The 14,097-nt window shown below is 43.5% G+C and overlaps 2 protein-coding genes across 3 annotated transcripts; both read left to right on the top strand.

Annotated features, from left to right (window-relative positions):
• The first annotated feature begins 1,637 nt into the window (after positions 1-1,637).
• On the top strand, positions 1,638-8,466 carry LOC115366990 (zinc finger protein 880-like). Of its 2 annotated transcripts, none has more exons than XM_030062683.1 (6): positions 1,638-1,831; positions 2,214-2,309; positions 2,419-2,830; positions 3,469-3,602; positions 4,729-4,795; positions 6,653-8,466. In XM_030062683.1, the coding sequence occupies exons 3-6, from the start codon at positions 2,521-2,523 to the stop codon at positions 7,996-7,998; spliced, it is 1,857 nt and encodes a 618-aa protein (XP_029918543.1). In that variant the 5' UTR covers positions 1,638-1,831; positions 2,214-2,309; positions 2,419-2,520; the 3' UTR covers positions 7,999-8,466. The 2 variants fall into 2 exon arrangements, with proteins under 2 accessions (XP_029918543.1, XP_029918544.1); XM_030062684.1 differs by having other exon boundaries at positions 2,189-2,309.
• A 293-nt stretch (positions 8,467-8,759) lies between these two features.
• Positions 8,760-12,336, top strand: LOC115366883 (zinc finger protein 213-like). The gene is made up of 4 exons (XM_030062544.1): positions 8,760-9,814; positions 10,050-10,168; positions 10,322-10,439; positions 10,539-12,336. The coding sequence occupies exons 1-4, from the start codon at positions 9,520-9,522 to the stop codon at positions 11,531-11,533; spliced, it is 1,527 nt and encodes a 508-aa protein (XP_029918404.1). The 5' UTR covers positions 8,760-9,519; the 3' UTR covers positions 11,534-12,336.
• Positions 12,337-14,097: the final 1,761 nt, after the last annotated feature.

Raw genomic sequence — 14,097 nt, 5'->3', positions numbered from 1 at the left:
CCCTAACTTTTTGTGAGTAGTGTATGTGTACAGACCATTGAAAACATGACGTGAAGAAAAAAAAGTCGATCAGATTAGAAAAGAAAAAAAGAAAGAAGAGAGGGGGTGAAAAAAAAATTTTTTTTTTGGATGATCAACAGCACTGATTGAATTAATGACCAGCATGTACACTGATCTCTGATCTGTCGCACAGGACGCAGTGGCAGTAGCTGCAGCCCTGAGATGCTGAATGTATTTGTAACCCTGTATTTAGTGTGAAACTGAACTGTAGTCCAGCTGCCACCTCCACCTGGGCTGGTGCTGCCTTCATGTGCACCTCGTAAGCTATTACCTCGGAAATTAGAAGTTGTAAATAAAACTCATTTGCACTTTGATCAGCAAATGCATAGAGGTGGAGGCAGCGACCCTGCGGAGCTCTGTGCTCATGACTTCCGGGGACACCCTCATCAAACACGGCTGGGAAACTACACGCCAGCTGGATGGGGTATGAACTCCAAAATAAGAGCTTTATTACACGACAACATGGTTTCTGCTGCTACAGCAACATTTTATTGGAGTGATTATGTTAGTGATAGTGACTGGAAAAAAGTTTGGTCCTGACCACAAAAATTCCCTTCAACAAATAAGGCAAAAGAAGTCTCATTTAAGTTGATCCATAGATTTTATCCAGCAAAACTTTTCTTATAAAAGTTAAAAAGTGACGTAGATGTGAATTGCCTCCTGAAACTTGCTCCCCATTTATTTTGGTCTTGTAAATGTACAAATGGCCTGTTTAAGTCACCATTCACAAATGCAAATTTACAAAAAAACAAAACAAAACAAAACAAAACAAACAAACAAAACAAAACAAAACAAAACAAAACAACTAAATTCTTTGTATTCATGAACGAACTGGACCGATTTCTTCCTCCCAAAACAAAAAAGCGGTCAAAATGAATGTATGCATTAGTTTCAAAATCTTTGAGTAAGTTTTATTTATTATTATTTTTTTTTTCTGTTTCTGTCTTTGTTGCAATGGTATTATCTGTGTTAACTGTCTTGAAATAAAGATTTACAAAAATAAATAAATAAACACACAGCAGCACGATGCCAAACACCGTGGAAAGGAAGAAGAAAACTACACAGCTAATGCTCTCGATGATGATTTGAGCAGGTAAATCTGAAAGTCTCCAACATACAGTGCTAAAAATTTTATGTTTCGTGGCAACTTGTCTTTGTTTCATACCGGTTGCTATAGTGACGGCGTTGCGCAGCGTACGCAAGCGTTTCAGCCGGCAGACACAGTACAGACGGAAAACCTGTGCAGTAAAAGCTACAGCAGCGTTACATTTGACGTTGGAACAGCGGGTTAAAAATACCCTGTTTTTAGATTAGGATTTTTTTTTCTATTTTTCCCAATCATACTTGACTGCTATTGAATTGTAAAACTCATTGTAAGTTATTTTTATATTATTTATTTTTATTTTATAAATGTATTATATATTTTATATATTATTTATATTATTTTATAATATTTACACTGAAGCATATTTACAGCAACTTGTTTAATGTAAAATGTACTGTAACATGTACTTTGAGGAAAAAGAAAAAGGACAGATGTTGGAGCAGCGGCAGTGACGTGCAGGTGAAGTTCGCGCATGCGCGGCGCCCTCCCGCTGGTGCTTGTCGAGGAAAGATGGCGGAGGGAGAATTTGACTATGTGGTCCCTGCACAGTAATTAGTTCCTTGACGCCAAAGAGGTCGAGTAATTGGATGTTTTCTCGGGTCCGGGGGGAAGCTGTCGACCTTCGTCACGGTGGACGAACTGCAGTGTTGCCCTTTGAGCCCCCTGGTCAGTACTTTTGCCCCGACTACACGCACCTGAAGACACAGCGCATCATGGTCAATAGACCGCCATGTCTAACGCGCTGAATGTAAATTTATACCTGCACTTTTGTTCATTTTTTCCTCTACAGCGTGGAAACTGTGAGCGCAGTAGTTTAAATAATAACACAAGTGCCGGCGTCTTGGTTTTTCGTTGAAGGCGAATATTTCCATTGAGTCAGTCATCGTTGTTTTTAGTTAACTAAAGAAGAGTAAAAAAAAATGCTAACGTTAACTTTGTCGACTGAGCTTCCATACAGTGTACATTAAGGGATTTGCCATGTAACTGCATTGTGTAAGGTGTGTTTGTTTTTGTTGCCTTCAGGCTAATCTGCCTTCTTGTTTGACAGATCAGCAGCAACCCTCCCCATCATTATGCACTGACGGCCTGTGGGTGGACAGTAGGCTGGCATTAGGGACGCTGCTCTTCAACAACAATTCCCAAGGTTTGAAACCCTTTTCAGCAAGAATGTCCCTGAACAAGAAATTGAATCCCTACCAGCTGCACAGGTGCTGTTCTCTGCCTGAGTCAAACCTCTCAATCTCTGTTTACAGGGAGCGTGATAAGAGAGAGTTTCCTTACTTGGATCACTGCAGTATCGTGAAGGGCTATCTGAGCCAGGAGGCGGCTGAGCAAGCCGCCAATCCTCTGCAGCGATGTCGGACTACCTAAAGAGAGGCTTCAGGGCACAGGTGACCCTGACTATGGACTCGGTGCTGAGGACAGCTGTGTTTGAAATCTCCAAGATCTTTGAGACCTGCCTACATGACCATCAAGTGGAGCTGGCGCAGAAAGTAGAGGAGATATCCAGACTTCAGATGAAGCTAGAGAGGGCAGAGAGGAGGCTGAAAGAAGCAGAGAGTAAAGACCTTGAGGGAGACAGGCTGAGTGAAACGCAAAAAGAGCCTGAAGATGGGTTGAATGCACCTGCGGAAACATCCATCGTTCCTGAGATTGATGTTGAAGGTATGGTGTGTAAACAGTTTGAGGTCGTTCAATAGAATATGCTGTTCACTGCATTCAGGCCCAGTTTATTTTTCAATTCAAACATGGCTTTTTGAGTGGTAACACTAAACAGAAAAACTCATGGTTCATTATCTAACCAGCCGTGGCCAAACCATTTTACAGTCAAATTTATGCTGTTATCATTGTTTGTATTTACCCATTTGCAGTATTTTTGCATGTTATGATATAGTTTAATTCACTATAAATATCACTGTTTATTTTGCTAAAATGTGGCTGGCTCTTGTTTTAAATGTATGCATGGACGAGGGCGGCTGCACAACACCAGCAACCAAAAATCGTGATGTTGAGAGCTGCATGGGCTTTGATGTCGAGAGGCTGAAGTTATTCATAAAAGAGAAAGTAAAAAGAAAATTGCTTGACAGGATAATCTGGTCTTGTAGCATGTCTCACTTTTATATCCATGACAGATAAGCTTTTTGGATTTAAAAAAAAAAAGAACTGATTCATAAAATTTGTGTGCATCATAATTTACGAGTGCGACAAGCAGAATTAATAACAGTATTATACAGCCTGGATATTTGTTGAAATCATGCGGTCCAACTCATCAGTTTGTCATTTGTATGTGTTTCTTTGTGCAGTACCTGATGACTGGTGTGCTCCACTGGGCTACGACAGCATGGGCTGGACCAAGCAGGACGATGGTGCATGCCCCAGCGTAACCCTGCGGCCGCTCTCCATCTCTCTGTGGCACCTCCCAAACATCAAGCAGGAGGTGTGTGACATTAGAATTTAGCAGCAGAGATCAGCAGAGAGCAGAGGAAATCAAACTTGATGATGCATATTGTTTGAAGCCACAGATTGGAGGAACAGTCTCAATCAAGAGAATTGAAATGCTGATTTTATAGTTTCATCCAGGATAGTTGCTAGTGCCTTTGAGGGAGTGAGACATGGTGCGGCTAAAAATACTCAAAACCCAGGAGCTTTGTCAAACAAGGCTGTATAAATGGTGTTATGGTCAGTTTCTGCTTTTACCAGACCAGATTGCAATTTGCTCCTCTGATGAAAAGTATAATAAAAGTGAGGTGAGAAGGCTTAACCAGTTAGAAATAGAAAAATAGAGTCCGCATACCAGATGATATGCCCCCATCAACATTTAATTGTGTTCCACTGTTACAATTAAATGTTGACAGGAGCATATCATCTGGTGTGCAAACTATTTTCTATTTCTCATATGTTTACATGTCCAGCACCTAGTATTTATCGTTTGAATGTACATGCTTTTGTGAACTTTGTACATAGGCCTAACCAGTCAGTCACAATATCTTTGACCAAATATCTGTGTTGATATTGTAGGGATGACTGTTTGAGATTTCATAAGATATTAATACATAGTCGATGGTCGAGTCATTATTAATGTGGATATGGTCACCACGCAGGTAGAAGCAAATAAAGCAACAGCCACAACAGAAAATTGTATCCCTTTACTGCAACACAACCTGTAAAGCCAGGACAAGACAACACTCATGCTAGTACTATATTATGATATACTTATGATATTACAGTATCCAAAATTGTAGACATCTAGTGTCATATTATGATAACAGTAAAATACTGATAAATCGCCCAGCCCTGTTTGGCATGTAGTTACTGTCTAACAACCTTCGGTGATAGACTGAGTGCACGATGTATTGCATTTTCTTCAGATGCATTGTCTTGCTGTGTTGCACCCGAGCTGACATCAGGATGTCCAGGAGAAGCTAGGGGCTGACATACAGTACTAAAGAGAGTTAATCTTATTTTTCTCTTCTGTTGGAGATGATGTTCCTAATGAAAATACACCCTGACTGCTTTGTTGTATTGTTAATTACTGCAGAATGTAATCAGTGCATATATTTTAGGTGGAGGATGATGGCTTTGAATCCAGCAAGCTAACAACTAGGCCTACTCACCACAGATCCAAGAAACGTGAGTGTTGTAAATAATTATTGTTTTGGTCAGCATGTACACTGCTACATCTACCCTCACTCGTTTACAATCCCCATGGCTGTTGTGAATATGAATACTGCTACTTGTGTCCTTCAGTTTAACACAAATTTTCAGCTCAAATTAGGAATTCATACCCCTTTTCAGTCTAATGTGGACTTTTCCACATTTTGTAGTAATACAGTCTGGAATTCAAATTGACATTATTGTGCTTCTTGCCATGGTGCATTGAGGGAAAGGGGGAGTGCAGGAGGTGGTGGCTGAAAGACAGCCATAAGAAGTCCCTTTGGAGTTTGTTAAAAGCCATGTGGGAGATAAAGCAAACATGTGGAAGAGGGCAATCTGATCAGATGAGGCCAAAATTGAAGTTTTTGGCCCTGCTGCAAAACACTATGTGTGGCAGAAATGGAACAGTGCACATCTCCTTGAGCACACATCATCCCCACCATGAAACACGGTGGTGGCAGCATCATGCTGTGGGTGTGCTTTTCATCAGCAGGTACTGAGCAGGGCAAGATGGATGTTGCTAAATATAAGGCAGCTCTTAATGAAAATTTGTTTTCAGGCAGCAAGAATCTTGAGCCTGGGGTGGAGGTTCACCTTCCAGCAGGACACTGACCCAGAGCAGACAGCCAGAGCTGCACTGGAATCATTTAAGGCAAACAATGTTAATGTCTTTGAATGGCTCAGTCAAAGCTCAGACCTCAGTCCATTTGAGAGTCTGTGGGGAGACTTGATAATTACTGTTGACAGGCATCCATCGGGACTGATCAAGCTATTTTGCCAAGAAGAATGGGCAAAAATTACAGACTCTAGATGTGCAAAGCTGGTAGAGACATACCTTACAAGACTTGTTGCTGTAATTTCAGTGAAAGGCACTTCTACCAAGTATTGCCTTTTGGGGGGGGGGGGGGGGGGGGGACCAAAACAAATTATTGTTTGTGTCACAACAAAAAGTATTTTTTGCCTTCAAAGCATTGTGCATGTTGTATTTATCAAATGACAAAAAGCCAAATAAAATCCATCTGAATTCTAGGTTGGAACACTGCAAAATGTCGAAAAGCTCAAGGGGGTTGAATACTTATGCAAGGCACTGAAACTTTGAGACCTTGAGCATCCTGAAATAATGGAGGCATGCACCTGCAAGAAGATAGGAACTCAATCTGTTTATTTCTGTTGGTAACCATAAACAAGGTTTTTCAAAAGCCGTCAGTCAAATCTCACAATACTGACATAATTTGGGTATCTTTACATTACCAGCTCCCTTGTTTAAATCATACCACAAAATTGAGAAAAGCAGATTACATTTCACCGCACATTTAAATTACAGCATAACTTTGTTAGAAAAATACAATTTCTTCCACTGCCAAAGACAGAGGTCTCCCTACTGATGGGAATATCTGTAAAGTAGATTCTTAAAAAGACAGGTATTTCAAATTCATGTAAAACCATCATGTTTTATGGTCATTATTTTAATTATTATCAGTAGAATTAGTTTTAGTATTTGTTGTACTTATCTTGTCCTGATTAACCTTCCTGTGTGGGGAAAAAAATATAAAGGGGATAGTTAAGACATTGCAACATCAAGAGCATTAGCTTTAATAAAATATTATAAACAGTGGGCTAAGGTGTGCACCTTGAATTTACATCATGGGTTCAAACCTGGACATTACCCTTTTCAGACCTCACTTTCTCACTCTCAGCTATCTTTCCTGTCTCCACTGCACACTCACCAAGCAATACCAGAAGTAAAATAAAACAGTTTTCATTGTGATAACTGATTTTTGGGTGTTGTATTCATGTCACAGATTAAACACTTTTCACTCTCCTCTGTTGTAGGCTCATCAGCAAACAAGAGGCTCAAACATATCAAGGACCAAAGCCTGTCCCTGCATGGGCCAAAACGCCGCGGTCGAGGTCGAGGTCGTGGTCGAGGTCGTGGTCGCGGTCAAACAGGCAGCGCTGAATATCTGCTCAAAGCCATTAAACAAGAGGATTCTGACCCACCAGCCCCCTTGGGTAGTAGACGGAGAAGTAGAGATTCTCAGACAGAGGAGATCAAGAGGACAGAACAAAGAAATGGGGTGATGACCAAAACTGAACCTGGCTCAGATGAAAGACAGCACGCGATGGTGAATGACAGTGGCAAGACTTACTTATGCAAGTTCTGCAACAAGGTCTTTGACACAGAGTTTGGCCGAAGTGTACACACAAGGTCACACAAAAAATGCCTAGCTTGCCATAAGGTGTTCAATTTCCCATGTTATCTCGCTACTCATAAAAAGACTTGTCGGAAACTCAAGAAACTAAACTTAAAAAAAGCTAAGACAGTTGACCTACCAAAACAAGAACCTGAGTGCGACAATGCGGACGAACTAGTCTCACCAGGAAAAAAACAGCCTCTCAAAAACAAGGATTGCAAACCTACCTCTGGCAGCAACAACCCAGCTCCTCCCCTCAAAAACGCATCTACTTCCAGAAAGCACTCCTGCCCAGTGTGCAAAAAGAAGTGCTATTCTCGCTTCACACTCAGAGATCACATGCGCATTCATACCGGTGAGAAGCCATTTGCTTGCACTGAATGCCAACGGACATTTCGCATCAAACACTCACTGAAAATACATATTTGTAAAGCCCACACGGGGAAGCCTAAATATGAAGAAGCTAATGGAGACCTTGCATGGACCAGACCTTTAGACGGCGCTGAAGCTCATCGAGTGGACTCAACTTTGCCCGGCAACAAGCTGAACCCACCAGATAAACACAAAGATGATGTGTTAGACCTCAGCCAAGGTAAAATAACACAAAGTCGGCCTGTGGCGTGGCAAAGCATGGGCACGCAGGGCCCTGACGGTTTCGTCTGCTCAGCGTGCGGGAGGGTCCTGAAGTCCAAATACTTACTGATAGAACACTTTCGCATCCACACAGGGGAGAAGCCCATCAAGTGTGAGAAGTGTGGCGCGATGTTTCGCTGCCGGTCATTAATGAGCCTGCACAGACGCAAGTGCCAGGGTACTCTAAAGATCACTTGTCAGAAGTGTGACAAGAAATTCTCCACCCAAATGCTGTACAACAAGCATGTAGTGAGTTTACACAAGGATTGGCCTCATGTCTGCCAGCTGTGTGGCAAAGGCTTCATCACCGCAGGACGCCTCAGCAACCATTACGAGCGTGCCCACGTGTAGGGGAAGATAACCGACATTTTTTACCTGTTAATTTCACACCCAAAGTGATGCGATCCTGGAGGCAAAATATCAGTGTGCTGCTGTTCAAGTACGCATAGGAGTCACTGGACATGAGGGGACATGTTTAAATCTGTAGCTTTGTCCAGCACTGATCTGATGGAGTTGGTTTTTCAGAACATACCCCGTTCAAAAGAATTGATCAGATTAAATGTAGTGTTTGTATTTTGAAAGTAGTTTGAAGAAATATACCCTTTCTTTTCTTTATTTTTTTTTTATTTTCCAAACTGAAAACTGTTTATTTTATTATGTATGTTTTTGTTTGTTTTTTCATTGTTCTACATTGTTGTGGTTGTACTGAGTGAAACAACTACCCACTGTCTTATTTTTATTAACATAGGTATTAACATACGATTACTAGCTGCATCAAAAACTTTTTCACTTTACCTCAATAAAGTCCATTTTGTGGCATTATGACTCAGTTTTTATAAATGTGTGTATGGACATGGTGTTAAGGTGCTTTCATCTTTAGCCCTCTTTACAGTAATGGGAAATGCCTTTTGTAGGAAATAGTAACACAAATTAGACCAGAACACCCTCGTTATTATCAAATTTAAATAAACCTAAACTTAAGTAAAGACAGGTTGACAGCATCACATGATTGCTGTTGACTTTCTTCAGTTTTTCTCTCTGCAGTATGACAGAACGACCTCCTTGCAGCTTCAATAAGTTATCGCGAGATTTGTCAAGCCCATCACATCACACATACCTCGACCTGCTAGCGTTAGCAGGACGACGAGTTACCACATCTCTGAATGTGATGGCTAAGTATTTAAGCTGTATTCTTTGATTTAAAGGCCAGTGAGAAATAATTCTGCGCCGGTTTCGAGGAAATAGTTGAGGCCTTGTTTTAGTTCCCTTTGCCTTTAGCCAGTTGGCACAATGGCTAGCCCGAGCAGTAACGTTAGCTAGACCAAAACCAGTAACGATACTGGCTACGCTTCGGTGGCTCCCTTGTTTACACGTTAGGTCGCCAGCATGCTCACAGGCTCACTGACGCTGGCGAACTGGTGACAACCTGTCTGCTGTTTGCTTGTAGCTGCGTAGGTAGCGCCGACAGTGGATTCGGGGTGTTTTATTAAGACTATGCGGTTTGACCATCGCTACAGTCGCTGCGTCATTTGTTACTGCTGTGGATTACACTGTAACATTAGCTTTCGAGCTGAAGTAGCTGATTTGACTGAGATCTGTGGAAGACCACGCTGAGTAACCCCCAAGAGGCTCCAAACAAGGACGACTGGAACATGTCGATTGCAGCAGAGGTGGTTGCTGGAGAGAGCATGACTCGCAACATGGCTTAATCTCAGGGTGAATTCATACATACAAGTGCAGAGGTGTGGATCTGGCTGTGGTCTTTGTGAGACCCCTAGTTCCACAGTTGCTTGTGGAGGCCAAACATAGAATCAAAACATAGTAGTGTCAAGACCTGGTCAATATTATCGTCATTACCCGAAACAAAGGACAATGGAGTCTGTGAGGAGTGCCTTCCATGCTCAGCTGGCCACCGTCATGGACTCATTGTTGGCAGCTGCTGTGTGTGAGATTGCCAAGATCTTTGAGAGCAGCCTGTGTGAGCAGCAGGCGGAGCTGGCGCAGAAGGCTGAGGAGATCGCCCTGCTCAGAGGCAAGCTGGAGAAAGCAGAGAGGAGGCAGAAAGGAAAGGGGGGAGGGGGAGGAGGAGGAGGCGAAGAAGGGGAGATGTCAACAGGAGACAGACCAGAGGACGGCTGCTTGAGGCAGCAGACTGTGACAGGACCAGGTGAGATAGCTGACTTTAACTCAATCAGGTCAGGTCAGTGTTTGTGTAGAATACCATAAAAGAACTCCTTGCAAACATCAGTTTACCCAGGATAAACCCAAATCCTGAAAACATTTTAGATTGCAATTAACCCTCTATGATATGGTCAACAGATGGTCCTTTGTTGGATGTCAGTTGACTTTACTCATAGGTCTTATTTGACTCTTTCTGTGTGTGTTTGTGTTTGTTTCTACAGGATTGATTGTGGGGAAAGATGTGTCGTCTCATTCAGACCCGGTGGAAGGGCTCACTCAGAGTCTCCGCAGGCTGAAAGAGGAGGCTACAGGCCAGGATGGAACCTCTGTGAAACATGAGGTCGGACCCTCTTTTGCCTTCAAAAGTTGTCTCTTACATGTTCTGAATCAATATTTGCCGTTTCTGCACAGAAAGCATCACCTGACATTTTAACAAGTCTATGTTCTTGGGTTTTCTGCATATTGCAGACCTAATGCTGCTTGTTTCCCACAGCGTACAGGATCACGGCCCTCCCTGGGCTCTGTGGCAGTTCAGGCCTCAGAGGGAAGCCTTGCTGCTGGGGACCAGAGGCAGATAGACCCTCTGTCTGCCACACAGGCCAAAGCTAAATGTAAGCATTCTAAGCACATACTAAACCTGCACAGCTGTTGGTATAATTTCAGGGTAAAATATGAATCACAACAGCTGTTTTCGTTGGATTCCTCTGCAGTGTCTCACTGGGACCAGGGCAGTCGAAGTGCAGACCACAGAACCCTCCAGGAGCAGGCCTCCACGCCTTTTCTTTCTATTTCCCAGAGCGGCCGCTGCTCCCCCAGGCCTGACCCCAGCCTTGCCCAGCCAGGGGAGTGGTTACCTGGTTTAGATGCCAGCCGAGCTGGGGTGTCTGGTCTGGAGAACCTCCAGGCAGAGGGCACCAGCTGCTCTGGTCCTGCAAGCAGCAGCACCGGCACCGACACGCCCTGCTTCCGACCTGGCTTTGGCTCTGATGAGACCAGCAATGAGGATGATGATAACTCGTTCCCTTTTCTGGACCAGGAGCCTGAGAATCAGAACTCCAACCAGAACTCGGTGCAAGGCCAGGTGGCAGGGCAGAGGGAAGGCCGGCAGGACCAGTCCCAAGCCCAGTCTGGGGATTCACCATGGAGGCCCAGAGATGACAGGGGTGGGAGGGGCCCTGTGCCTCAGACCAGGAGGGCCACTTCCTTTGCCACCAGAGACCCTCTCCGACTGCAGTCCAACACTCAGTCACACACGCTCCGACACACAAATGCTCTCGGCCACCCTCCGGCCTCTGGCGGAGGGAGCGGACGACCCTACACCTGCCCGTACTGCACCAAGTGTTTCACCTACCCCTCCCACCAGCGCAGACACCTGTTACGCCACACAGGAGTCAGACTGCACCCCTGTCAGTTCTGCGACAAGAGCTTCCTCACTCCCTCCGAGCTCACCGTGCACACTCGCACGCACACGGGCGAGCGGCCGTTCGGCTGCGCCCAGTGTGGCAAGCGCTTTGCCCGCAGCGGGAACCTGAGGGCTCACCAGCGGGATGTGCACATGGGGAAGAGGCCCTTTGCCTGCACAGAGTGTGGGAAGAGGTTCGCTCACAGGGGGAACCTGAGGGTGCATAACCACAGGGTTCACCAGGGGGACCCCTATTACATGGATGATCAGCCAGAGCCAGACATGGGCCAAAATCCCATCTGAAAAAGTAAAAAAGGCAGTTCTGAAATGGACATTATTGATTTGTTCTAGGATTGCTAATGTGGCCTGTCTTGCACGCCGCACCAACTTTTAAACAAACGCCTCAAACTATTTCAAAGTGTTACATTTTTTTTTACAGCATTTATATTGCCGCCATATTCGATGTTGAGGAGTCACCAAATTAACCGTTACATTTCTCTCTGTGGTATTTAACACTAGACAGACAAGAAATACAACTTTATCGAATGTGTTAGTGTTGTTTTGTTCTCACTTAAATATGGGTCACTGTCAGAATGATGGTGTATGTTAAAGGGGAAAGCCTCCTTGATGGTCCATTCCATTTCCAGTTATCTATGCATTACACTGTACTGTAAACGACTTTGGATATAATTATCCATGATAAGTATGGCTATTGTTGTAATAGGAATGATTTCACTCCAGCATAAGCTAATCTTTTTTCTCATGTCATTCCTCACTATTAATGGAAAAACACTGAACAGATGTGAGGGCAGCTTCATTAGCTGAGTTGAAAGACCTGCAAAATGATGAATTTCATAAAGCCAATAAAGGAACACTAATAGGGATTAGATAGTTTAATTGTGTGGCATGCAGAGGTAGGATAGTGCATCTCTCCCCTTGAATATTGTGCTCATGTACTACCCATCTCTTCAGGCTTTTTTTTATACTGACTATTGTAAAAACATAAAAGTGTTTACTGGAACAAGTACACAAGAGCAATGGTACTTTTCGTATTCATGATGTTTTTTGTTCATGTAAAGTGAAATAAAACAATGTATTCACGTCCAGAACATTTTGTGTACATCAAGATGAGATGCTGTGCAGATACTGTTGCACCATGCCTTAACTAGCCACCAGAGGGCAGTGTTCACATATACCAGCCAATCACAGCTCAAGCGGAGACATTTCTGAAAGAAGTGTGCTCTCTCAGCATGTTTCACCATGTGCCCTGAATTTTCCAGCCTTTTTTTTTTCTCCTGATGTATGCATTTATGTCATCATGCCATCCCACTCATGAAATTGGTGTGTAAGCATGTGCTTTTAAGGCAATGTCAGAAAGTGGGTATGCGTGTCCTGCAGAGAGAGAGAGGCTTGGAGAATTGGGTCACTCAGTTTACCTGCATGAAACCCAATATCTCTCCTGCTGTCTTGTATGCACAGAAACCCCTGGGGCCGCATGGCTAGAAAAATTAATCAAGTGTAATTCTGCTTGGATTTATAAACTGCACCCTCAAAGTACAAATGTACCTTCAGTCTTGTAAACTGTTCCCTAAATACAAGGGTCCAGATTTGCATTTTGGAATTGGTTGAATGGAAATATACTAAAATATCCGTGAACTGCACAATCATAATTGTAAACCATACCATTGGACTGCTAAACTGCACCATATATATGCAGTTCCAAGTCAGCCGGTGATATAGGCCAGATAAGTCTAATTTATCAGTTAAGGATATATGTAACAGTCAGTGCTTGTATATTGTGCTTCTCATATAGTTTTCAAAGGGTATGGCTTATGAATCTGTGCATACAGATTTGTAAATCGAGTTTTAGATTTGCACATTATTTTTTTTTTCCATCATGTGACCTCAGGGCGATTCTGTGCGTGTCTGTGGTCTGCAAAATAAATCCATGTGCACATTAATGCACAGTGCCACTTCCTCTACGGTGACCATCTGACCCGAGTCGTTAAGCTCCACGTCGCCTCTATCTGCTCTCCTCTCCTAAAGGCATGACCCATATTTTGCCTCAGCTCAGGGAATTCCTCACCTAATTGCCTTGTATTCCTCTGTCATTATCATCACCACACTACTACTTCACCTGCTTGTCCCACATATCCGAATGTGTGAGGTATATGCAGGTTACAGGGGTCAATGGGACATTTGTCTCTGTCTTTCACTCACTCTCTCCGGTCCTCACACACACATACACACACACACAGTCTCAAATGCTGAGCGGGGCTTGGCCGAGCTGTGCCAATATGTATTCCCCAGGCTGCTGAGTCCTTGGTTTGCTCACTGAAAGATTACATTCAGTGACCCCCTCCAGCGACCTCCCTTCCCCCCAAGGTCACCTGTGTCTGTCTCTCCCTCTGGGTGTTTGCGCTCCCGCTGCAGAAATGAGACACAGTTTTAACAGTGCACCAGCTGTAAGGCACTGGCTCCAATACGGGGCAGAGAAAGAGAGGATGGCGTGCAGGATGCAGTCCTTTGGCAATGTGCATGCGTGTGGGACTGACCACATGCACAAACTGTTCACAACTTTTAAAATCAAATTTGTCGGCCTCATGCAATTCAAATCAGTGTCATGAATCAGTACTTTTAGCGGAAAGTTTATATCCATTAAAGCTGCAACAATTTACGTTTTGAAAATGAGGGTGGTTTAGACTAATTGGTGGAAAACAGAAAACGAGTAAGATGTTGATTCCCCATTTTTTTGTGAGCTGAGTCTCACTGGCCTTCACTTAACCCTCTGAAACTTGGATTGATGTCCTGAACAAACTGGCTTGATTGCTTTCAAAAACATAGGGGGAGAAAAGCCAATGAGCAAC

This window comes from Myripristis murdjan, chromosome 10 (genome assembly GCF_902150065.1).
Source record: "Myripristis murdjan chromosome 10, fMyrMur1.1, whole genome shotgun sequence".
NCBI classification, from domain to species: Eukaryota; Metazoa; Chordata; class Actinopteri; order Holocentriformes; family Holocentridae; genus Myripristis; species Myripristis murdjan.
Note: the sequence above shows the minus strand (reverse complement) of the source record. Positions and strands in the feature narration are given on the sequence as shown.